Raw genomic sequence first — 26,179 nt, forward strand, 5'->3', positions numbered from 1 at the left:
ATAATAAATTAAAAATCGGGTGGTGATGGAGACAAACCGAATGACTGGAATAAACATGGAACCAAAACAGAAGCCAATGGTAAAAGCCAGCAGGTCTGGCAGAATCTGTGAAGGCAATCCAAAGGAAAGGTCACTGGACTGGGAGGGAATTGGGATGAAGGGACACCGTGCAACAATCCCCAGACAGGAATGTTCCCTCTCAGTCAGGGACCACTTCTGCGGTCAAGGACATTCAGCTTCCGATCTTCGGTTAAGTGTCCTCTAAAGCGGCCTTTGAGATACACAACAACACAGAATCGCCAAGCAGAAACTGAGAGCCAAGTTCTGTACTGATGAAGAAGGTTTCAGCCATGCTCTTGGATTCATATCATGCTAGGTGTGACCCCACCACACTGTTCTGTATCTGTAAAATCTTCCTTACTGTCCTGTTTTGACACCATCGCCTTGATAAATGATTATAATCAGTTTGGATACTTATTACTTTGGTTAGACCCTTGGACTGCGACGCTTATGCTTATCATGCTATTCCAGTCGAATAAAACTCAAAAGATCTGTGGATGCTGTAAATCAGGAGCAAGAGCAGGGGTTGTTGGGGGGTGCTCAGTGGGTCTGGCAGTATCCAGCTAATGTTTTGGGTCTGATGACACTTCCTCTGTTTTCTTTACAGATACTGCCAGACCAGCTGTGTTTTACCAGCAGTTTCTGGTTTGGTTCCATGTTTATTCCAGTCATTTGGTTTGTCTCCAGCACCATCTTATCTTTAATTTTTTTAATAAATTATCTCTCTGCCTCAATTAATCAGATTATAGGTCATCCCTTCATCTGTCATTTAGCTATTGACACTTTACTTCCACTGTCTAATACCCCTGGTCACCTGCAGACACTTATTATTTGTCACCCTATTTACACCATTTGTATGATTTTTTTGACCTCTCTCCTCTTGATCTCTCTGCCTATAAATTCTGTGTCTGTGTGCTTCCTGCTCACGTCACCTGATGAAGGGGCTACACTTTGGAAGCTTGTGATTTCAAATAAACTGTTGGACTATAACCTGGTGTAGTGTGATTTCTGACTATGATCATATTGAATGGTGGAACAGGCTTGAATGGCAAAATGGCTGGCCCTTGCACCTAATTTCTATGTTTGGAGTCCTCAGTCCATTCACCAATTGTTTATAAAACAACTTTCCTTCCACCATGAAGTGGTAATGAAGATATTCACTAATTATTGCATAGTGTTCAATATTATATGCAATTTCTCAGATATTTAAGCAGTCTCTGCTTGCTAGCAGTATTTCTAGGCAATATTCAGACTTGGGTTGATAGGTTACGAACAGTTTTGAAGGAGTACATAGTCTCTCTCTCTCCCTAGTCCCATTGTCCTGCAGTGACAACATCAACTTAAATGCTTTACACATTTGCTGATACAACCAATGGTATAATTAATCTGTATTAAGTCTAGAATTTAAAAAACCCATCAACAAATCATTTTTAATAGACAACAAAGTTAGTGATTATTGTGAAGAACAAAACTCATTTGGCAAAGTTGTAATGATGATTAACAGTTTTTTTTAAAGAAAGACTATATTTGCCCTTCTTAATAAAAAGCCAACACAAGATATTACCCAAAAAGTAAACAGAGAACAATTTTGAAAAGAAAATACTTTTGCCAAATAATTATTAATTCTTGAAGAAAAGGTGTGAAACAGTAAAGATGATTTTCAGTCAGCTTTCTGGGTGTCACTTTACATAGAAAGTTGTCACTCAGACCTTTAAATGCACTTTATTCAGGAAACCTCAATAACTCAGGATCTTTTCAGGAGAATTGCTGCATCATTTTTTTCAGTTCTCAAACTGTACTCTGCAAAATAACTTTCTCAGAAAGGCAGAGATGGTACTGGATTTTCTTCTCTTTCTCAGCACACTGTACCCCAGTTAAAGACCAAACAATATCAAAAACAAGAACATAAACAGGCTCATGATTTCCATTAAACAGGGCTGAGCAATTAGCTTGAGACATGTGAATCACTAGGTGTCACAAAATACAGAGGTAAAAACAATGACTGCAGATGCTGGAAACCAGATTCTGGATCAGTGGTGCTGGAAGAGCACAGCAATTCAGGCAGCATCCGAGGACAGGCAAAATCGACGTTTCGGGCAAAAGCCCTTCATCAGGAATAAAGGCAGAGAGCCTGAAGCGTGAATCTCAGGGAGTCTCTCTCTCACTGCAACTCCCAGGTCATTTCTCTATGCCACTCTCTCCCCACCCCACCCTCCTCTAGCTTATCTCTCCACGCTTCAGGCTCTCTGCCTTTATTCCTGATGAAGGGCTTTTGCCCAAAACGTCGATTTTGCCTGTCCTCGGATGCTGCCTGAATTGCTGTGCTCTTCCAGCACCACTGATCCAGAGTCACAAAATACAGCCCCAATGTCCTTTAAATTATTCCTTTAAAAAGAACAGTTTAAGTATCTCTTAGCAGCCTTTTCAAATGAACCACTGCAATCCTTTCAAAATCCTCACAAGAAAATATTACATCTTTGTAATAAACATTATATCCATTCTGTACAAATGCCAGAGAATGACCATCTCTAATAAGTGAGAATCTAACCATCTCCTTGACATTAAAGAGCATCACTGTTAATATCCTGGAGGATGCTGTTGATTAAAAACTTCATTAAAGCAGTCACATAAATAGTGTAGCTACAATACTGTGGTCACCACACCACAGCAGATGATGTGAGATGCTTGGTATTTGCCAGAATGGTTGCAGAGATGAGACATTTTAGCAACAAGCTTTGATTTAGAGAATTTCGGATTGTTTTCCTTTAACCAAGGGAGATGTATACAAGATTATAACATGTTTGTATAAGATTCATTGTGATGAAATGCTTTCCATTAATCTGGATGGGTGCAGCTCCAACAACATCAAGAAACTCAACATAGTTCCAGACTAAGCAGCCCATTCGATTGATAGACCATCATCCACCATAAACATTGACTCCCTCCACCACTGATGCCCAGTTAGCAGTGCCTATCAGCTGCAAGATGCTTTGCAAGAATTTGCCTATAATTCTTAGACAGTACCTTGCAAATCTGGGACCTTTCCCACCTGGACTGACAAGGGCAGCAGACTCATAGAAACACCACAACCTGAAACCTTCCCTTCAAATCACAGACTGCCCTGACTTGGAACATATTACCTTTACTGTCACTGGGTCAAAATCCAGGAACTCCTGCCCTAACAGCATGTGGGTGTGCTCGGACCATATGGACAGCGGTGGTTCAAAAGGCAATCCATTACGACTTTCTGGAGGGCAATCTGGAATGGGTAACAATGGGTTTGTCAGCAACCCTCCCACTCTAATAATAAAAATTAAAACTAAGCATCCATATAGGATTTGTGAGCAGGTGTGGATTATTCACGCTCTAATCTCCTTTTGCAGTTTCATCTGATTGTGGTGTCAAATTCACCTTCCTGTTTGCCTCAAAAACCCTTGAATCCCCTTGTTTATCAAACAAGCAGGGAACTCAACCTTGAATCCATCTAATAACTCCTTTTCACTGCTTTTTTGATTAATTCCACATACTAATGACCATGTGGAGAAAGAAAATTTCTCTTTAAAGGGAATGCTCTCATTTTTTGACAACCAAAAACAGACGTTGTTGGAAAAGCTCAGCAGGTTTGGCAGTATCCGTAGAGAGAAATCAGAGTTAACGTTTCGGGTCCAGTGACCTTCCTTCAGAAGTCATTTTCAACTGTGAGATTATATCAGTCTCTCTCCGCATGAGACACGATCAATCTGACGTATTGCGTAGAAACAGAAGGCCTTGAACATATCACCACTTTATTTCCGCAATCATAACAACATGTATTTTACAGAAATTCTGTTCGATACACTCAATAGGTGGTTGGCATTTTGAGGAGAATAGATTTGTTATGTAAAATGAAACAAAAATAAAACAGATGTGTTCATATTTCGGGTGTACGCCCTTCATCATAACGCATGAACTCCTGGAGTTACACATCTGCAAAGTGTCAATCAACTGGTAACTGCAATTAAGCTGATATAAGTCCACGTTGATTTCCACGTTTAGTATTTACGCGTTTTGTTATGGTGACCTGTTGAAAATGAGAAAGTTCAATCCTTTACCCACATCACACAATGACCACCCTCACTGAATCCTCTTAACATATTTGAACTCTAATAAACCAGCGATCCGGAGGCTCAGCAAATGAGTTCCAAGTTAAAAGGCCTTTCAGAATCCCACTCCATCCCTACAGTTTTTTTCTCTGTTACCAGGCCGGTTGAGAAGAAGTGAAATCTCTTGGTTGTCAGTGAGGAGATTGTAAGAACTCCAGTCTAGCGGCGTCTGGTTCACGTTACTTGAGTTGTGCCATCTTCTGAAACCTGAATCGCTGTGTTTAACGCACAGTGTATTCTGTCAGCGCCCCAAACCTGAAAGCGGGTGGGAGCGGGCAGGCAGACTCAATATACAAATCTCCAAAGTCCCCCGTTCCGAAGGGGAGTCAGATTGGACTCCAAACGTTAACATTTGTTCGTCTTTGCACAGATATCGCCAGAGCTGCTGAGTTGCATCTCGGATCTCCAGCATCCGGAAGGTCAGACTTTTTGCAACTGCACGAATTGTTTGGCTTTTGACCCCCACCCAGTTTTTATAACTATTTACAAAAGCCGTCAAGAAAGTTGCCTTGACTTATTTTAGGTTTTATTCTTGTTTTCATTTTCAAAAGCATATTGCCAAGTATCTCGACCGTGAAATGAAGGGGAAGAATTCCATGTTTGGAGTTCGGGGAAAAATGTTTACTTGGTCGCGTGCTGTGCCAGAAATTAAAGCGAGTTTTGCAAAATGTAGCTCCTAATATTTCTCACATGGAGAGACAGGGAAACCGTCCATTTTTAGACAAGTCGGTTCCCTTTTAAAATAAAAACGGACAGAACCGCGGATGCTGTAAATCAGAAACTGTTCTGATCGAGGGTCACCGGACCTAAAATGTTAACACTGATTTCTCTGCACACACCTGCTGAGCTTTTCCAGCAACTTCTGTCTTTGTCCCTCATGTTATTAAGAGACAGGGAGTTAAGGTTTCAGCTCACTTCTATCCATAGATAATTGACAAAAAAAAGTGCACTTCTGCACAGAAACTGAGTGTTTTCACCATTATTTGTTCTTATTTCATATTCTCAACTTCGGCGGTTTTTCATTTCTGTAGTAGTGTCCTGTTGTTTTGTTTAACAGTGGGTCAGCCACTTCCGCGTGTTATATGACTGGGGTAACGCATGCTGAAGGGCAAATTTGGGATATTGATTCCTTCCACAATTGCCAGTACTCCAGTTAAAAACAAGTTTGATTTTGCCTGAAAGAAAGAAACGCTGTGACAAAACATTCGGGCCGCAAACGAAAAGTTCGCTCCTAGTCAGTGAAATGACTTCGAAATTCACTACATATGAACGTTAATGTAGTAAGCCATTTTCAAGAAAATATTACAGTGTCAATCTCCAAAGGATGGTAAGAAACTATCCCCAGGGTGTCGCTCAGCCGAGTTCCAGCTCCTGGGGTGAGGAATTCTGCTCCGCATGGGAAAGGGTAAGGAATAGACATTCCTGAAGAAGGGCCTGTGCCCGAAACGTCGAATCTCCTGTTCCCTGGATGCTGCCTGACCTGCTGTGCTGTTCCAGCAATAAAGTTTCAACTTTGATCTCCAGCATCTGCAGACCTCACTTTCTCCCCGTAAGGAATAGAGACCCTGGTTTAATGCTATTTCACTCAAAACAACAAAAAAAAAGCGCACGAGCTCTGAGGGAATCATTCAGCTGGCGGAATTTGAAGAAAGTTAATTTTATTGACAAAAAAAATGAAGTTATCAATCTATCAGTAGCGCCACAAGGGGGTCAGGAAAACCGTTTGGAAACGGCAACAATCTTAAAGGTTGCGGATTCCGAACCACAGAAAAAGAGCCAATTCGGCAAGGATGAGCCCATTGGGAAACAGTGCCGCTATTACCTGTCAGGAGATGGGAGTGTCGCTACTGCAAGGCTCTGGTTCAAAGTTGGTTGTGTTGAAAATGACATTGGTCCCGGTACTTTTGTCATTGTCAATGGATGTGCTCCCCAGAGGGGAGACGCACTTCTCCGGAATACTTTGTTTGGCTGTCCCGACTGAAACATTGCGGGGGCGTGGGGAGGGGGAAGGGAATGAGGGACCTGGATGACAATTCCTGCTCACATCTGCGGAGCGGAGACAGAAATCCCCGAAACTGCGCTGGAGCATCTCCTTGCAACCTGAACCACTCCAAAACAAAACCCATCAAGGACGACTTGATCGGCTCCACTTGTGGAAGACATTCAGAGTTTCTCATTTTATACAAAATCGATGAGTGTGATTGCCAATGCAGAAAGGAGCGACAGTAGAAATCGCGTCACATTCGTATCAACATTCGACTTTCTAACATTGGCCTCAAACGAGATTCTTATTAACTCCTGTTAGTTTTTTTTTGGAAAACCATGATTCAAATACTTTACAGAAATTACTAGTTGTTTGCATTCAGATATCTATTTTTGCAATTTTACCGATCACAAATATCTTCATGAAAGTTATTGAGAACTTCCAACCACCGAATGGGTAACTTTTGGACAAGCCCATGCAATTGCAGAAAAACACAGTTCCAAATTTAATTCTGTCCTTCGCTGGGAATACCGAGGCAGAGTCGATGGGTGTCTCCTGTTGTATAATTCCCCGCAATCTCCCTTCCCCCTAGTGGTTTAAACATTTGAATTGACTACGGACACCGACAAACTCTTTAAAATTAATTCTGACGAATCTTCTAAGAAATATTTTGGAAGTTTTGTTTTGGTTGGGAGGCGGTGAGAATTATATGAATCAATGCAAAAGGTCGCGTTTCAATAGAAAGTTCAAATCTATTCTGTTTTGTTTTAGATAATTCTTTTTTAAAAATGTTTTCCATCTTTCCGTTTTGACTGTTTCAGATTTAACAAAAAAAAAGGAGCAGGGGAAACGGCAATTAATCCGGGGGATTAAATGCGATTATTAAAACAGGTTTTTTTTTCTTAAACAAATGAAAACATTCAGTTGCAAAACAAAACATCCATCACGAAGACGGGGTAAGAGATAGAGCAAGGTCAGTTGGGGCAGGGAAATGTCCCGGGTTTTTCTTTTGTTTCGCAAGTTTTTTTTTTAAACACAGTCCCAAACTCCGAAAGGTGACTTCATCAGTTAGGAATTTATTCTGTCATCTGAAGATGTGCGTTTCTGTTTGCTTTGAGGACTCTGATGGGAGGATTGCTCGTTCGCTTTCGCTCTCATTGTTGGCTGCTTCGGCGACCGCCTTGCTTTGGGTCGCGTCACTGATTGACAGACGCAGGTTCCCCACCCCCCTAAGGTGCGGCACGTGATGGACATCTGACACCCCGGAGCTCCGAGAGGTTTATTTTTTCTTCCGGGGTGGGGGTGGGGAAAGAGATACAAGTTTGCTCCCACATCCCCATACACACCACCACCTCTTTCCACTTCTTCAACATCACCCGCTTATCTGCAAGCCCACGACAGCAAGTCACAGCTCGATAAAACAAATAAAGAGTGCAGCCTGGCCTTAACTGGTGCAAACCTTGTTTCTCTTTCTCTGCGCCTGCGAATTTCCGGTCATTAATTGCCATGATTTATAGGGCTGATGTTTTTTTGGAGGTAGCTTCACATGTGGTTGGGACCCTGCCTTAGATCCAGCCCCCCTCTCACATTACAAACTATTTATATATCTTCCACGATTTCCCCCTGAAAGCCAGCTCCCTGGGACAACGTGCGATTGGCTCTACTTGTCAACCCCGAAAATCAGGGTTAACTGGAGTGTGTGTGTGTGTCTTTACTCAAAGGGCTCCGGCTGTTAAACAGCGATTGATCCAGATCGCTTTTAAAGAGCCCTGTTTTTTTTCCCCCTGGAAGCTGTTTACTTTGAAATCGAAGGTGCTTTGGATATAATTCCAGCCGCTTGGAATCTGAAACCCCGCTCCCATGGATCATACAATATTTAGCTGCCTGCGCAGCTCCCATGCCCCTGCACAGAACCTGCACCACTTCTCTCAGTCTCCACTGGCTCTCCATGGAAGATCAGACCATGTGGCTTTTCCAGACCTGTCTCCTTCTTCTTGTATCATAACGGGATTTCCTAATGAAGAAAGCATGTTTACAGCCCAGCGTCATCATCATCACCTACATCACCACCACCGAGGCCATCCCCAGCACCAGCCCCAGCCCCAGGCACCGGCCGCTAGCCAGGCGACATGGCACATCCCTCAGATCTCCTCACCCCCTCCCCTGGCGCGGCACACACTCTGTCTCCAGTCAGAATCCGGGCCCCCGGAACTGGGCTCCAGCCTGGTGGACAGCAGTCCCAGTTTGACCCCCAGCAACCCGCCCTGTGTGTCGGGGGATTACGGGAGGCCGGGGGTCACCCCAGTGGAGACAGAGAAAAGGAATTCCAAGAGGAAAAGTGACGGCTCAGGTAAGCAACCCCGGCTTAGCCATTAATGAGCAGGGACACACGCATCAACCATTTTACACATCTACCTTGTGCAGATGCATGCCGTGCTCAAATTGTTCAACATCAGTTTAACTGCACTGGCCGAACTGACAGAACAAACCTGTTGCAGATCTGATTCATTCGTTCAGTTACTCACCTTTAAAAACAGACATGTATAATTCCCCACAGACTTTGACTGGTTCTGGGCTGCTCTCGCAGTTTTGTTTCTCCCACTCCGAACGGTTTAGTTCAAAGAAAGCTGCGATTTAACCCGATTTGTGACCATACTGGGAACGCACCTCAGAACTATACCAAGCGTATTCCAGCCAGAACATTTTAATGTCAGGCAACACTGAATAGCAAGTTGTTTTAAGGATACTTAAACTAGATGGTAACGAATGGCCACTAGCGTTCCCATTGCATTGCTGCTTTGTGAATTTCTGGAGTAGATGCTGGGCACGAAAACTAATAATTCGACAATTAACACAATCACATTTCACTCACATATTTTAAGTCCAGTGCCAATGAAGCATTGAATGTGTTATCGCCGGTTAATTTATAAACGTATCTCTTTAATAGTTGCAATCTAAAAAATAAATCTGTGAATTTCTTTCCTATACGACTGATTAAACAGCTTTGATTTACATACTTGCCGAAGAGTTTCCAGAAATTTCCCAATTCCACCTCCCTGTATTCTTCTGTCTAACCGTGTTGTCCATATTTTGCTTCCCGCCGACTTTAAATTGCGTTTTTTTGGTAGGTTTTGCTAATGTTAACTGTTCTAAGAAATGCAAACAATAGGTTGTTCAGGCAATGGGTAAGTGTAATTAATGAAATATGCCTCGTGCTAATCAAAATAAAATATTTGGTTAAAAACGAGAACCTGCTTTGCACAGAGGTTCGGTTCCTACAAAAGAAGTGCATTGTATGAGTCTTGAAACCACTAAAGTTAGCGTAAAGTTCGATCATGGAAAGCCTTTCTTTAGCGGAAAACTCTGGCATTCTGCAACTAAAATGGAAAATCCCCTTTTAAAAATCTTTTCGTTTTAAATTCAAAAACACACGTTACATGATATTTTCACTTCATGAAAAGCATAATCTTTCTCGGAAGATTTATGCCAAAACACACTTTGTGACAATAAATCTATCGTCGGTTAATGGGCTACATTTCCTCTGATTCACACATTCATCACCAAACCTTACAAAAATAAAGCATAAGCAGGAAATATAAAAGTCCTTTTCAGTCTCACTACAAAGACTGAACGTTGAAACTGCAAAGGGCCAGACTCCATATTACTGTTTTTACACCTGCTGCCAGCACCATTTCGGTCCTCGGATTATTTGTGTTCATTTCGTGGTGTAAACAAAGATGCAAATCGTTACTGAGTCACACAGAAACCGCTTTACTCTCAAAGTCAGGGTTTCACGCCCCGGAGAACCCATTGCAAGAGACAGCTCAATGCTCGCTGTACAAAATAAAATTAAAATCTTCATGAACTGAGAAATGTAAGTAGTAAATTAATGTTTCGTGGAATAAACTGAAGTACAAAACGCAAGTCCGTCTTGAGGAATTGATGTGATTTTTTTTTAGAAATTTCTCAGCTAAAATATTTTCTCCTCATTCTACGTGAATGCATTTAATTTTTTAAAATTGCTAAGTATGGATAACCTTTTTAAAAGTTTCTTTCTAATCGCACTTACTTAATAAAACCCGAGTGATTATAAAACACAAAGTAAATTTAATGCTATATTAAATGACTTTAAACCTTAAAATATTTTTCTTTTTATCAGGAACTGCTTTCAAAGGCTGTAAACATCGATTTTTTGAGAACTGTATTTTTTCAGAGTTATTTGCAGAAAGTTAAAAATAAGTGAAATGGTTAACTGTCATATTGAATGGTGAGCACTAAAATCAAATATGAATACTATATGAACCCTTTATGATAAAAAAATGCATATGCCGAGAGAGAGAGAAAATTTAATAGAGTATCTGCAAAATGTAATGAAAAATAACCCCAGTTGCCTCAAAGGAGGATGTTAGAATATTTTTCTCTCAATATTTGTGCAAACTAGTTAGTACTCAGTCTGCATCATGAGAAGAGAAATTATGTTTAACCAATTCATTGGAATTCTTCGAGGGAGTAATGTGCTGCTATGACCAAAGTTGTACCAGTGGATGTATTGAACTTAGATTTCTGGAAGGTTATTGCGAAAAATAAAGGTTAATGCTACAGAGAGTATCTTACTGGCTTGAATAGAATATTGACTAATTAACACAAAGCAGAAGAAAGGCATAAAGAGTTCATTTTCTGTTTGGTAAGACACAGTGAATGATGTGTTGCAGGGTTCAATGTGGGGCCCTCAATCTTTTACAATTTAATAAAAGATTCAGGTGAAGGGACCAAAGCACAGTTCCTAATTTGCTGATGGCACATAGGTAGGAAAGTAAGCTGTGAAGAGAACATAAAGAGAACACAAAGAAATACAGATAGATTAAGTGATGAGAAAAGACCTTGCAAATGGAGTATAATATGAGAAAATGTAAAATTGTCCATTTTGACAGGAAGAATTTAAAAAGCATTATTGTAAATTTTGAGAGATTGCAAACCTTAAAATACAGAAGGATCTGTTGTCCTAGTGCATGATCACAAAAGGTTAACATGCAAGTATAGCAAGTAATTAGGAAAGCTAACAGAATGATATTTTTGATTGTGAGAAAATTGACAGCAGAAGTAGGGAGATTATGCTTATTATACAGGGTGTTGGTGAGACTGCTGCTGGAGTACTGGGCATCTTATTTAAAAAAGAATATGTTAGATTAATATGGATGAATAAAATGGTAGTTCCTAAATTAAAAATCAAAATGTATTTATTTTGGGAAAGATCCATTTTCATATGACTAATAAAGATGCAACTCATTTATACTTACTGGCATTATTAAGCCATTAAGAGAGGATTTATTTGACTAATACCTGGAATGGGCATGTTGTCTCATGAAGAAAGGTTGGACAGGCCAGAATTCTCATCACTCTCTGTAACTGTTGGAGTCTAGAAGAATAAGAGGTAATCTGATTGAAATATATAAAATTTTGAGGGGTCTTGATGGGGTGAATTTGGAGGTGATGTTTCATCTTATGAAAGAATCTAAACTGCGGGGTCACTGTAAAAGTAAGGATTGTCCATTTGAGACCGAGATGGGACAAGATTTATTCTTGCAAAGATTTGTGAGTCTTCAAAACTTTCTTCTTCAAAATGTAGTGGAAACAGAGTATTTGAATATTTTTGATTAACAAGGGGTGAAATAATATTGAGGTAGCAGGGATTATGGAGTAATCAAGTGAACCATGATAATCATCATTAAATAATGAATATGCTCAAGTGGCCGACTCCCACTCTTAGTTTGTATGTCCATATGTGTATGTGTATAAAGAATTCTGTCAATAAGGAAATATATTAATTGATCAATAATTAATTTTAATAATTTCACATTAACTTCAATATTTAATATTGTTTTGGAAATATAAATTTTAGCTTTAGTTCCTAGCAGTACAATACATGATTAATCCCTACATTTGTGACTTTATTTATTGGATAAGATTTAATTTTAACTATCTGTATGCCAACATGTTGGAGTTAATAATGCCAGCAAGTGTAAAAGCAGACTATGTGGTGTAACATCTTTTTTAATCATATGAAAATTACTCATTCCCAAAATAAATATATTAATTAATGAACTACTATTTTATTAATCCAATAAATGTGACAACAGGTACAATGGATTGAAGGGCGTCTCCTCATGTTAATGTTTGAAATTGAAGAAAAAGATAAAGTAACATCATGTGCTTTGTTGAGAAGCTCATTGAGAAAGGAAAGTAGTTATCATTCAGAAATGGTTATTTACATAATGCCTTGTGAAATTAGAAATATTAAATAACCTAATTGAAGATGTATATAATTAGCACATAAAATTCTTATTGTTTTATAGGGCATTGAACTTTTTACTGCTAATATTATACCCCTCAATGTTTGTCGTTCAATAATGTAGCAGGCCAATTATTTGAATAAATTAATTTGAGGCTCCTGTATACTTTTTGGGTGTAATGGTAATGTTCCTAGAATAGTAACTGAGAGACCCAGTCAAATACCCTGTGGACATGAGTTCAAATCCCATAATAGTAACTAATAGAATTGAATTCAAATGCTTTTAAAAAAGAGTATAAAACTAGTCTCACTAATGTTGCTATAATGATTATCACTGATTTTTGTAAAAACACATCTGCTTCATTAATGTTCTTTTATGAAGGAAATCTGATGCCATTACCTTATCTAGCTTACATGTCACTCTGCCATAAAGCAATGAGTCAGCTCTGAAATGAATTAGACTACTGCTCATCTCAAGACCAATTTGGGATGGGCAACAAATGCTGCCCTTGTCAACTATGCTTGCATTCATCTTTCAAACAATATCATCACAGAGTTTCCGATAATTAACTCATTGCCATTATACGATATTGCTGTGTACACTTCTTCTGTTTCCCAAATTACAACAGTGACTACTTTTAAAATATTTAATTTGTCAAAAAGCATTTGAAAGGAGGTCCTGAGTTGGCAAAAAGGTATTATAAAAATGTGAATTATTTCTTAAATTTAAAATTGAAAATATACTTTTTTGCCTTTTAAACAATTATGAGAAATCTAAACTGAAATTATTATGATCCTGGTTATAGAGACACAAGAATGCAGCTACAAAGGAGAGATGAACAGCAAACCCAGAAAGGAAAGAACAGCCTTCACTAAAGAACAAATTCGGGAATTGGAAGCTGAGTTTGCTCACCACAACTATCTGACCAGACTGAGAAGATATGAGATAGCAGTAAATTTGGATCTCACTGAAAGACAGGTAGGATATAAAATTAGCTTATAAAATTAGATGTCTGGTGTGTCTTTTTCATCACCGTAGATGCTATTTATTCCTCAAACCAGCATCCATGATGATAGCACCTTTTTTTTTTCACTGGTCGCACTAGATACCACTTTGATGAAGGCGTTTGCAATGTCTGCTGAATGTATGTAGAGTAGACAGACAGTGACCTCAGTCAGTATATAATATCAATTTGATGGGGCACAGCCAATTTTGAGTTGAAAAGCGTGGCGCAGGAAAAAACACAGAAGGTCAGGCAGCATCCAAGGAGTAGAGAGTCGACATTTCGGGCTGGGCCCTTCATCACTGAAACGTTGACTCTCCTGTTTCTTGGATCCTTCCTGACCTGCTATGCTTTCTCCAGGGCCACGCTTTTTGACTCTGACTCTCCAGTATCTGCAGTCCTCACTATCTCCAAACAGCCACTTTTGAACACAATGCTGCAGCTAACATTCCCTCGGTAAGCTCACACAGCTAAATACATGTTGAGTAGCTGGGAGGATCTCCTTCCTATTGCTATTGGAGGTAGCATCACCTACTTTCAAGTTTGTTGCTGATTGATTACTCCTGGCTCTTGCTGAGATTATAGAAAGCTTTAGTGGTTCCAGAATTGTTTAAAGTTGTTGAAATTGATATGAAGTAATGTGGCCCATGCTACAGAACTTTGCCCTGAATTCAAAGATTCTCTTGCAGTTTCTCCCAGATTTGGGTGCATTGGTTTTCAATCCTTTTGATTGAACATGACAGAAGAAGCAACACAAATGGCTGGAAATGGTATGGCAGAGTATGAAAAGAAAGTTTCATAGGAAGTCATTCCCTCCCATTGTTTTGTAGGAGCAATTTCCTACCTGAAAATCAGCAACTAACAGAGTGTCGGGCATCTCCAATTCACTTTGGAGGTCATCACTGTAATTTGCCTTAGCTGTAACCACAACTGAAGCCTGAGAAAAGGGATAGGGCAGCATTGCCTGTGGTTCTGAATGTTATGAGTTCTAATGTTTCTGGCTGTTTCTAGTCCAGAGTAAGCAATATCTGTCACATTTCTCAGTTTGCCATCCACTGTCGTCTAAAGGAAGTCACTGAGGCTCTGCATTACAAGAGGGCTGAATACATTTCAGTCTTTCTGCCTGAGGGAATCAGATGGAGCAAGTGTGCTGCTTCAGTAGGATATGCTACACAGTGCCATTAATTGACTGCATAACCCTTTGCAGGCACCACATATCAGTTCTGAGATGTGCTCCGGCTGACAAGGATTCCATTCCCTCAACATCCAGCTGGTTTGTGCCAATAGATGATAAGTCACTCAGGCATTGCCCAGTATCCTGGCAGCAATTTTGATTACTTTGATCTGCAGGAATTATTTGAGCCACCAGGACAAATCAGAGGGTGATTCCAGGTGATAAGGATTACTCAACTCATGTCTTTGGAATGTCAGCCATGCACAAATGGGAAGCGTCTATATGATGAAAACCACACAGCTACACAAAATATAAGCAAACTGACCATTGGGGAGCTTAAGCAATGCTTTTTCATGTTAAGATTTGTCCTTATTGGCTTGATGCTGCACAACCTCATTGCCATGAAGCACATCTCTCACCACACAGTTATATGGTCTGAGCAGTTGAGGAGGAGGAAGAAGAGGGGAGCTGGAAGAGCAAGGCAGAAGGTGACTAACACAGGCTTAACCAGGCTGGCCAGGATATTGACTCATCTGACTCCGATAATAGTCAACAAACATTCCATTCACCATCCATCAACACTTTACCTTTTCTCAGTTACTAACTTTCTTGGCCATAATCCCAAAATAAAAGACATTCCAAACAATCATTCTCAACCGGAATTATAGGATAAATGTTACGAAAATGCATCCAAAAGTCAACTAATTAATCTTTTGCTGGTGTACATATACCTTTGCCCACCGTAGTCACTACCACTGTACTACACCTTTGACTGCAAAATGGCTCATCGTAGCTGCTAAATTCCAGCAGGGAAAGCTGCAGATGGCCTTAGCAAATGACCTAATGCAGTTCTTCCCCAGGAACGTCCAGTTTCAAAGAGCATGACTTCTGCATGGGAAGCATCAGTCTGGGCTGGCTGATGGGTAACAGCATGAGCAGGAGTGGAGTAGAATAGCACCTTGACAAAGAACCACAGGCCTGAGTTCCAGGTACTGCTGTCACTCTCCCTAAATCGAGCTGCCTCACCAACCCTATGACATGTCGGAAGATGGATTGCTGGGCACAATGCAAACTGAACAGTGATATTTGCAACCATGATGCCGGTAGTCTGAATGTTTGGGGCAGGCAATCTAAAGTTGTATGACTGCAGTCAACCTCCACAGCAGCAGTTAGATGTTGAGTGGCTTCTGTTTGTGCAGAGGCATGTATCATCAAGCACTGCATCATGATCAGATACACAAAGCTGACCATATTTTCACCCCTGGAAAGGACAGGCCCCAAACTTGTGCGAAACTCTGGTATAGGCCCCTCCATGTTTTTTGACAGTGACCACACATCAAGGCTTTCATTGTACACACTCTTCAATCTTTTACAGTAAAATGCTCCACAAAAGTGCTCAGATGAGACCATTACTGCACATTCATGTGTGACCTCATCCTCTGCTGTGCAGTCCACTTGTATCAGTGTATCACCACATACCAAATCACCTTTAATTATGCCAAGTCTCAGTGGTTGGAATTTTACCAGCTATTTGAAGATCTTAAGATGACATTGGGAAGAAACCTGATATGTTTTGCCATCAAGGAATATTCACAGTGATAAGAATGACAGCAGCCTCTGGAATGGCAAGTGGCCAACTAAAGCAAGTAATTGGTCAATTGATGGTCATTTTCCCAAGCTTTTGGGATTTTACAATCACATGAATGGACTGTTATTGTGTAGTAATAGTATTCCTATCTCTTGGCTTAGATGACTTGAGTGTTCAAGTCCCACCTGCTCCAGAGTTGTGTTATTATATTTCTCAACAAGTTGGTTTAAAAGTATCTATAAATAAGTCACCTGTACAACAGTTGTATGCTTCTGACATCTACAAACAACAGAGGCAGGGTAAAGAGCATTGTGATCCCCAAGCTATAATGGGTGTTATAAAAATTTGCAAGCACAGATTTTAAATATGTTTGAGAAAGAGAAAACAGACAACCAGAAAGTCAGTTGAAACAGATCGTATGCATGCACTTTTATTCTGAATAGCAGTGTACCTTGGCAAGTAAAAATGTTTGACCAGTGTCACAATCAATTTATGTCTATTTGAGATATATGACCAGAGTTTACAAATAATTGTTAACCAAGGTTTTGGTTATCATTCATTCAGGATGAGTTAAATATTGCTTTGAAATTTAGAAACTGACATGCACAAAGCAAATTCAAGCCCACAAGTTGATCAGAGATAAAGAATCATGTTAGATAGGATTACATAGGTGTTTTGTCAATCTGTTGCTACTTATATTGTTGCATTTCTCTTTCCATTCTCAGCCATTTTTCATTCATCTGAAACATATAGCTCTCTTTTTGTTCCTATTTATCTTCGTTTTACTTAACTTTTTTAAATGTATTCCATTAATTTATTTTTCCCATTAAGTTGTTGGAAATCTTGTTCATCCAATCAAAAATACACAGTACATCACTATAATTGATGTTGACAATGTTATTGATAAACACATGAATGAGAAATCATAGTTGGAATTGGCAATCCAGCCCTTCAAGCCTGTTGCAAAATTCTTTCAGTCATGATGGAACTTCTACATTAATTTCACTTTCCTACTTTATCCCTATCCTCTTGATTTCCCCTAATGCCAAAAAAAATTAACAAGCTCACACTTGAACATGGCTATTGAATAACTGTGATGGGACTTCAGCTGCAGTGATGACAGTGATGGAGAGCACTGAGTGAGTAAGCTGAGCTTGATCTCCAGCATCTGCAGACCTCACTTTCTCCTCGAAGTCTTCAGGACCTTTACCAGAAGGTGGCAATGATGAGGAAGGACCATAGAACCAATTGCATGGACTTCTGCTGAAAAAAAAAGTGTGTCTTTGGCAGAAAGAGGGATGATGGATATAGAGACCAGACTGACAAAGGAATTCCTCAGTTTGTTGTAAACCTCACAGTCATTCTATGTACAACATGTAAATATTTCCTGGTTTTTGCTTAGTTTTATTTCCTTTTTGTAACAACTTGTAACAGTGGAACAAAGAACCCTTGCTTCATGATCTTTAGGTTGTCCATGTGTTCAAATCTCATCTTATGAAAGCATCCATTGCCCTTTGCAGGATAAAAATGCCAAAGGTTTATGTGTCTCCCAGTGAAGAACTGCCTTCTTACCTCCTTAAATAACCAACTCCTTTTTTGAGAATATGACTGCTAGTTTCAGATCCCTCTACCACGTGAAACAGCCTCTCCATCTCAGAATTTTGTATTCAATATGATCATCTTTCACTTTTCTAAATAGGAACCTAAACCTGTTCTACTCAAACTGTCCTCATTATTCAGCCCTCTCATTTCAGGAATCATGCTAGTGAGTTTTTGTTGCAGTCTCTTTATGAAAAATATATCATCATTAGGGAAACTAAAAATGCACCTAACTCTCCCATCAAGGTACTACATAATTGTAGCATGACCTCCTTCCTCATTCTGCCAAATTGCAATACAGACTGACATCCACTTTACCTTCCCAATGGCTTGCTTTATGTGATTCACACAAAAGGATACCTAAATCCTCTTCATACCAACTTTTACTACCTTCTCACCTAAAATAAAATGTTTTTCACTTTTTCCAATTAAATTGATAACTGCACACTTTCCACATTATATTTTACTTGTCTCCTTCCTGTCCTATCAGTTAACTAGTTCAAATTCCTTTTTGGTGCCTTGCATGTTTACTTACCCAGCTAGCTGTTTGTCATCATTAAACTTTGATATACTTAATCCTTATCTTAGTAATTGATCCAGATTTGAAGTGTTGAGATCCAAGTCCTGATCATTCTCTCACTTTGGCCGTATTATTCTGCCAATGTGACAATGACCTATTCTATCCCACTGTCATTATTAAACTCAGTTTTGTGAGGCCTATCCTTCCACAACACACTATTGTGTAACACTTTATTGAATGCTTTCTGTAAATCAAAATATGCTGCAGGTAGTCCCCAGGTTGCGAATGGGTTCCATTCAGAGTTTGTAAGTTGTTTTGTATGAAAGTTGGAACATAATGCAGGACTATATTAAGGAACCATTTGTAAGTATAGGAGCTGTTCATATATCAGATCTTTCAAATTACACCCTGTAGGAGATCACATTCTTCTGGACGAATGTTTGTTAATCAGATATTAGTAAAATGGTTACTCCTGTATTGATTCTGAGGGCATAACTAGCAGAACAGTTAACCACCTTGCTAGTATACCCTCAAAAAGCACAAATGGGTATGTTAAACACTATTTCACTTTCATAAAACTATGCTTAATAATCTTGTGATTTTCCAAACACCACGTTGACATACTGTCAATAATAATTTCCTTCTGTAAAGTCAGACTAACTGGCCAATAGTCTCATAGTGTTCATCTCCTTTTTCTCCAAAATGGCAAATTACATCTATTATTTTCAAATCTATAGGAACCATTCCAAAATCTCAAGAAATCTGTAAGATCAAAGCCAATATGTCCACTATTTCTGCAACTATCTCTTTTAAAATCCTAGCATGTAGGCTTACAGATATGTTTGTTTTAGTTCTATTAATTTTTTATACCTTTTCAATATAATATAAATCACTTAAGGTGCTTCGCTCTCACTAAAGTCATGGATGATAATGTGGGGTTTGGCTCCCCTCCATCACTGTTTAAATCTTTGGGATGAGGCTACCTCTCATGGCTTTAATTATTCAGCCAATGGGCTTTAATATCAATGATCCCAACTGGAGGCAAGCAGGTCTGCAGTTCTGGCAGCAGGTGCCTTTAGGTGTGTTATTTGCTACCAAACGCTGAAGCCTGGACAAAGAGATGACATTTTGTAATGAACCTGAACCTCCAATTAACCTTGGGATCTCTCTGGGGCCAGGCTGGGTGGTTCTGGCAAGAGGGGTGAAGGAAGTGGGAAGTGTGTTGGACAGGGCAGTGGTGAGATGGGTGGATTTAGACAAAGGAAACTCTAATGAGAATGTAGAGATACCACCTATTGAAACCAGAGGCATAGAATGGAGGCACCCTCTCTTTTTCATTTCTTTTTATTTTTTATTTTTTTAAACCCCCACATTACCGCCTAACTACAATAGTGCTTATAACCCTTTCTTTTTCATTAGTGAACAGCCATAACATTGTATCTGCTGGGCTGCATGTTAGATGTAAGCCTCATCCACCATTCATTAAATGAGAATGGCAACTATTAAAAGCCCTTAACTGATCATCAGATGGCCACTTAAGGGCTTTAATTGGGCCACATTCAGGCATTTCACCAAACACCTCTTTTATGCTCACAAATTCACAGTGGGAATGAATGGCCTGTTGGAGAGCATGAAATTCTATTTTAAACATCCACTTACATGCCACCCAACTGTGGTGTCCAGTAAAATCCTGCCATAGGTCTTTGGTTCCCACATTTTCCAACCTTTTTAATGATACTTTTCCAATGTGAATAATGACAAGTATTTATTGTCAGATCGCAATAATCTAATGCCTTTTAGCATGTTTTGTTCATGACTTGAGACTTTACCAACTTTCCCTCACTAAAAGTCGAGTGAACTGTTTGTATCCATTGAGATTGTATTCACAATGGGTTATGATAGAAGTAGCCAAGCTGAACCATCTCTGAGACATTATAATGAAGGCATAGGCATCTGTCGCATTATACATATTGCTTCCTAAAATGTTCAGTAGTTGAATTCCAGTTTAAATTTACAGGAAATTTACAAGTTATTTTATGTCTTGTGTGAATGTCTCATTTTGTAGCTACGCTCAAGACTTTGAGCTGGAGATGAAAATTATTTGCCCTGAAATTTGATCTTAGAAATTACTGTTTATACAAGACCAGTTTCTTGGATTGTGCTGTAAATCCATAATGAGTGCAATGTATAGGTTATAAAAATACAATGCTGAGAAACAATAAAACAGTGAAAAAAGCAAAAGATTAGAGTTTCATTTAATTTGAAAATTAAGAAGTGAATATAGAATCCTAGCTGGGAGCAATATATAAATATGCATAACTGCGTGACACAAACACTCAAACTCACAAGTATTGTAGGCATAGGTTCACAACAGCTGCGCTCTTTTGGTGGCTATTATAATGTGAGATGCAAGCCCTGGACTTTAAAGAAAAGCTGTTTTAAAAAGAACATTGTCGGATTTTTACTAATTTACTCCAGTGGAGACAGTGAAAGGCTAGAGATCATTGCAGTATAACTGCTCAAAATCTGTATTGGAACTTTGGAATGGTTTTAGCTGTCAACTGTTAATCTAACTATATCTGATTGCTAATATGTGATGTTATAAAAAATATTGTGTATTCAAATAGCTTTTTAGATCTTTGTTTGGGCAAAGGTTTGACATGCTTAAGAAGGTAATAGACAGATCAGCAATAGGTGACTTTTGAAAAAAACAGATTGAACTACTGGTTTTGTTATAATTTTAAAAGCAAACACTTGGATGCAACTCAGGGGAGTGATTATCATATAGTGTTTAACATCTGTATAAACTAAACATCGTTTACAAAAAAAAGTTTAAAATAGTGATTTCCAATGCAATTTTGGCCAAGGTTTTCATGATTTTAAAAATCAGCAGGAATCATAGATGGAATTCCAAAATATTCTGAACTAAATGCAGAAATTATAAAAAAAATCCATGAACGTGCAACTTTACACAAATGCATATATTCTAAAAAACATTCTGCCATACTATTAAATATAAAACTCATTACAATTTAATGTGTTTCTGTAATTGATACCAATTTTCAAAATAAATACGTAGTTTTGGATGTTGTTAAATCTTAGGGAACTAAACTAAATAATTTCAAAGAGATTTAATTTTTATGGAATAAAATTAGTTTACAAACAAAATGTTATTTTACAATAGGTACAAGTGAATTCTTTTTTCATCTGATTGTTCTTTAAGCAAAGTCTCTAAAACATCCTGGATTATGTAGATGATTTGTTACGAGCCTAATTCAGGTCCAGGCTGTATAAAACCATCATAGCAATCTACTCTTTGTAAATCAGGGTACAAGCAACACTTCATCCATTGTCTTAAACTATTCCTTGAAAGAATAAAATTATTAGTCCAAAAAAGTAATAAAATTACACATCTTAGATGAAACAACCAACTATTTTTCAAATCCTCGCGGCACTATAGGTTTAATGATTGTGAAAAATTTAAATTGTCTAATAGTTCCTGAAAAAAATTTCATTATCAATAACTGGTGTAATACATCGAATGTGGTAAAAATACAAATTTTATTTAAAAAGCACATACGTTAAAGAAAGAAAGTAAAAGTGATAATGTATGAATTTTATGATGTCACTTGTCCCTCAGTGCTGTTGAGAACTTGGTCATAAGGCATCTTCTTGAATTGCTGCAGCATGTGTGGTGGAGGTACACCCACAATATTATTAGAGGTACTAGGTGCAGGCTCTAGGTATTTTGACCTCCTAAAGAATGCAGTCAAGATGGTGCATGAATTGGAGGGAAAAGCTCAGGTGCTGATTGAATCTATTACCCTTGTTTTTCATGTTATTTGAAGTTGCAAGTTTAGGAAATGCTGTCGGAGAAGCCTTGGGGAGTTGCTACAGGGCATTGTGGATATTACACAATGTAGCTACATACGCTGGTTGAGGGGGCCAATGCTTAAGGTGGTGTTTGAGATGCTTATTGTATATTGTGCCAAGATCATTCAATTATTATTGTTCATTTCACTAATATATTTTCAAATCACTTCACCAAAAAGGATGCACCACCTGCTGCTCCAAAAAAATATCTGGCAAACTAAAGATCCCTCCAAACATTTTGCCATGCATGGCCTGTTTTATTAAGTAAATGGTACAATTTTGTTTATGCAGCTGCATCATCACAGTCTCTTAAAGGGGGCAGTTTGTGAATGATCCACGTTGTACTTGCATGATTGCAGCATGTGTGCAACCTAGAGGGAATAGTACATCCAACCCTCATGTTGCCACTGTCCATGAGTTATTACAAAATACTCCTGAAAATATACAATGGAAAACAGAACAAATTGAAAAATCCTGGAAAAAGACATGTAAACGTACGTTGAATATTTGGTGTGACCTGGAGATAATGCTGCATTTATCGTGTAATCAGGCCAGTCTTGTTTGTTCTACTTGTCGCTCACCCCTTATGAACAATGAAGTCAGCCTCACTCATGGTAATGATTTCACCAACTTGCACATTTTGTTTAGTCTTTTTTTTCCTTTGACAGCTGGCTCTTGCTGCCAAAATGACAGAAGCACACTAATAGATGGAACATTTCACAGCTAATTCCCAAATTTCACATGAAAGTTTTTGACAATTTTATCCTTCTCTTTACAAAACTGACTGGGTTGGATGAAAACAATTTCAATGGTGATGCCATCTGGAATTTTAACTAAGTAGCTATGGGTGGGGTACTTTACAAATCTGACAGATGTCCTGTACTATTTTGATTAGTAACAAGACTGTGGTCAAAACAATCTTTTGCCAACTCTGTAATTTCACATTCTTCAGTGCCAAACATTGAACCAGAACACAGTTAATTGCATAAAATCTTTGAGCATTAATCGAATAATCAGAATAAGTATTAAATAAAAGTTTACAACTGATCATTTTTATAAGTCAAATTTTTTGATCACAAAAATAATTAAGCCCAGCAGAATAAAATAAATTATTCCTGTAAAGTATTAAAAGTAATGTCATATAATCATTGGTACCAAGAATTTGAAGTCATTAAGTTTTAATTCAATCTCTGATTCTACATCAATGGCATGAAAAATATACTCAATTAATAGATTTAAAACTGTTAATAGTGTTGCATTTTAAAATAAATATTACTGTGCTCGTCTTACACCATCGCTGATATTTCGTAAGACTTCAGAGTTAATTCTTATTTTTTAAGCATTAACTAACTTAAACCGCAATATTCTGTTTAACTACTTTATCACAATCTTGACTTCAAATATTTGCAGAATCCTTCCAAATGAATGTTGTTAAACTACAAACATTTTCACATATTTCTCCACAGAATCCAAACTGTAATCTAGGACAATGAGCCGACAGTCAAAGTGTGGGCTACTCCTTAACTGTAAAATAGATAAATGAAGTTCTTGAACAATGTTAGCTTTGATAGATATAAGCAAGATAATTACCATTGTTCTATGTATAAAAAGAAAATCTGTTAGATTTCATTCTTGTAATTTTGTCTGATATTGTTTGGAAGACTCAATTTAAAATTCTCAGTAATCATTATAAATAAATATTAAATCCCAGTAGTATAGTGTCTAAATGTTGAGCTATGTACGTTGAAAGTCTTGTAGTCTGTTTGACTGTTGCTGGATGTTGTTCTCTTGACCTTACTGCTTATACTTTCACATGTACTACTTCTCCAGCAGGGCTCTAACGCATTGCCGAATCTCAAGAGCTAAGTGAGATGGACATTGGACATTCTATACTGCACACATTTCCATCCACATCCATTCGCCTCAACCCTTCTCTGCCAAACCGCTTCTCTTCAAACATAGATAAATAATGAAGAAGTCAACAAGCACAGTATACACTGACACTTTGGTTAAGCAAGCCAGAAAATAATGTACATATATATCAAGAAATGTATATGTGTGTTTGTATGGCAGTAAACCAAGTTAACAGAACTGAATTTTAATTGCTCAGATTATCTTCAATTACACTTAGTATGCACGAGTTCACCTCAAATTAAATAATCATAGAAACTTATATATCTAGACGTAGATATACAGTTATATATATGTGCAATTAATCCTTTTCATAGACCAATATTAATGACTGCATCTAAAAATGCCAATACCAAATCAATATCCGAGGATGATGTATTAGATCTAAGTCTCATAGCAACTGATGCTGAAAGGAAGTGCCATTAGTTTAAAGGGGAGAAAATTTAAATGAAAATAGGTCTTTAACTGTTTAGTGTTGGCAAATACAAGCATTTGGGACTACTTTGTTGTTAGTCTGGGCTAACAAATAAACATGCTTCTTAAGGCAGAATCAACATATTTGGAAGAAAGAATGTAAACCATGGATTTTAAAATCAAACCACAGATTTAATATGAAGCACTACTGAGCAGGTAGCTCGAGGCAGCAGTGAGATCAGGCAGCCTGAGGTGCGGGTGAGCACAGGCAGCTCAAGGTGGGGGCAAGAACAGGCAGCCTGAGGTGTGGGCAAGAGCAGCCAGCCTGAGGGTGGACAAGAGCAGGCAGCCTGAGGTGGTGGCGAGAACAGGCAGCCTGAGGTGGTGGCGAGAACAGGCAGCCTGAAGTGGTGGCGAGAACAGGCAGCCTGAGGTGGGGCAAGAACAGGCACCCTGAGGTGGGGCGAGAACAGGCACCCTGAGGTGGGGACGAGAACAGGCACCCTGAGGTGGGGACGAGAACAGGCACCCTGAGGTGGGGGCGAGAACAGGCAGCTCGCGGCGGGGGCGAGAACAGCTTGAGGTGGCAGTGAAAACAGGCAGGTCGAAGTGGGGGTGAGAACAAGCAGCTTGAAGTGTGCCAGCATCTGCGGTGATGCCGGCGTGGGGGTGATTGAGTCAGCATGGGGAGAGCAAGCCCATTGCAGTAGAGGAACCCAATGCGGAGAAGATCAACCCCTTGTTGGGACCCATGAGGCCACCATGGCTAAGGATTGTAATGTTGAACTTGTAACTTTATTTCTTTATTTTTCTACTTTAGAAGGATTGTAATGTTGAACTTTTAATATTAATTAATTTTGGTGCTACTTTGTACCTAAGATTTTGAACCTAAGATGGTGCCGGGAATGATGACTTTGTAAGCTTTTCACTGTACTGCTGTGTCCCTAGACTTGAGTATATGTGACAATAAAATGTAATTATTATTCTAATTCTAGTGCAAATTGAAGTTGAAAGCACGGGTCACAACGAATGCTGCACTTCATGATATGCAATTCCTGAAGAGAGACATAAATGAACACCACACACTAAAAACTTTATTAATTATTCTTCAGGCTCACATTGAACAACATGAGCCATTTCCATAGTGTTATTAGTTAAATATTGATGGAGTTGTGGGAAGTTATTAAAAATGAATATTGATTTCACATTCAAATCCTATATACAAAAACTTTGAACAGTAGTTGAAGAGTAAAATTAATGTGTGCTCTCTGAGGTAAAAACTCCCATTTTAAAACTCAAATTCCAGAAACAAATCAAAGTTTCCACTTTGTCTATCTGGAATAACTAGTACAAAAAACTTTGTTTTTAATTTAAGAAGAGTACATAGAGTCATAGAGGCATAGAGATGTACAACATGGATACAGACCCTTCGGTTCAACCCGTCCATGCTGACCAGATATCCCAACCCAATCTAGTCTCACCTGCCAGACCCGGCCCATATCCCTCCAAACCCTTCCTATTCATATACCCATCCAAATGCCTCTTAAATGTTGTAATTGTACCAGCCTCCACCACATCCCCTGGCAGCTCATTCCATACACGTACCACCCTTTGCGTGAAA

The 26,179-nt window shown here is 38.8% G+C and overlaps 1 protein-coding gene across 1 annotated transcript in view; it reads left to right on the forward strand.

Annotated features, from left to right (window-relative positions):
- Nucleotides 1-7,872: 7,872 nt before the first annotated feature.
- meox2a (mesenchyme homeobox 2a) overlaps nt 7,873-26,179 on the forward strand; it is a 46,692-nt gene continuing 28,385 nt past the window's right edge. Inside the window, exons 1-2 of the mRNA XM_043689825.1 lie at nt 7,873-8,536; nt 13,282-13,454. Coding sequence (XP_043545760.1) covers nt 8,047-8,536; nt 13,282-13,454 — 663 coding nt within the window. The 5' untranslated portion in view covers nt 7,873-8,046. The remainder of the gene's footprint in view (nt 8,537-13,281; nt 13,455-26,179) is intronic.

This window comes from Chiloscyllium plagiosum, chromosome 5 (assembly GCF_004010195.1).
Source record: "Chiloscyllium plagiosum isolate BGI_BamShark_2017 chromosome 5, ASM401019v2, whole genome shotgun sequence".
In the NCBI taxonomy this organism is placed as follows: Eukaryota; Metazoa; Chordata; class Chondrichthyes; order Orectolobiformes; family Hemiscylliidae; genus Chiloscyllium; species Chiloscyllium plagiosum.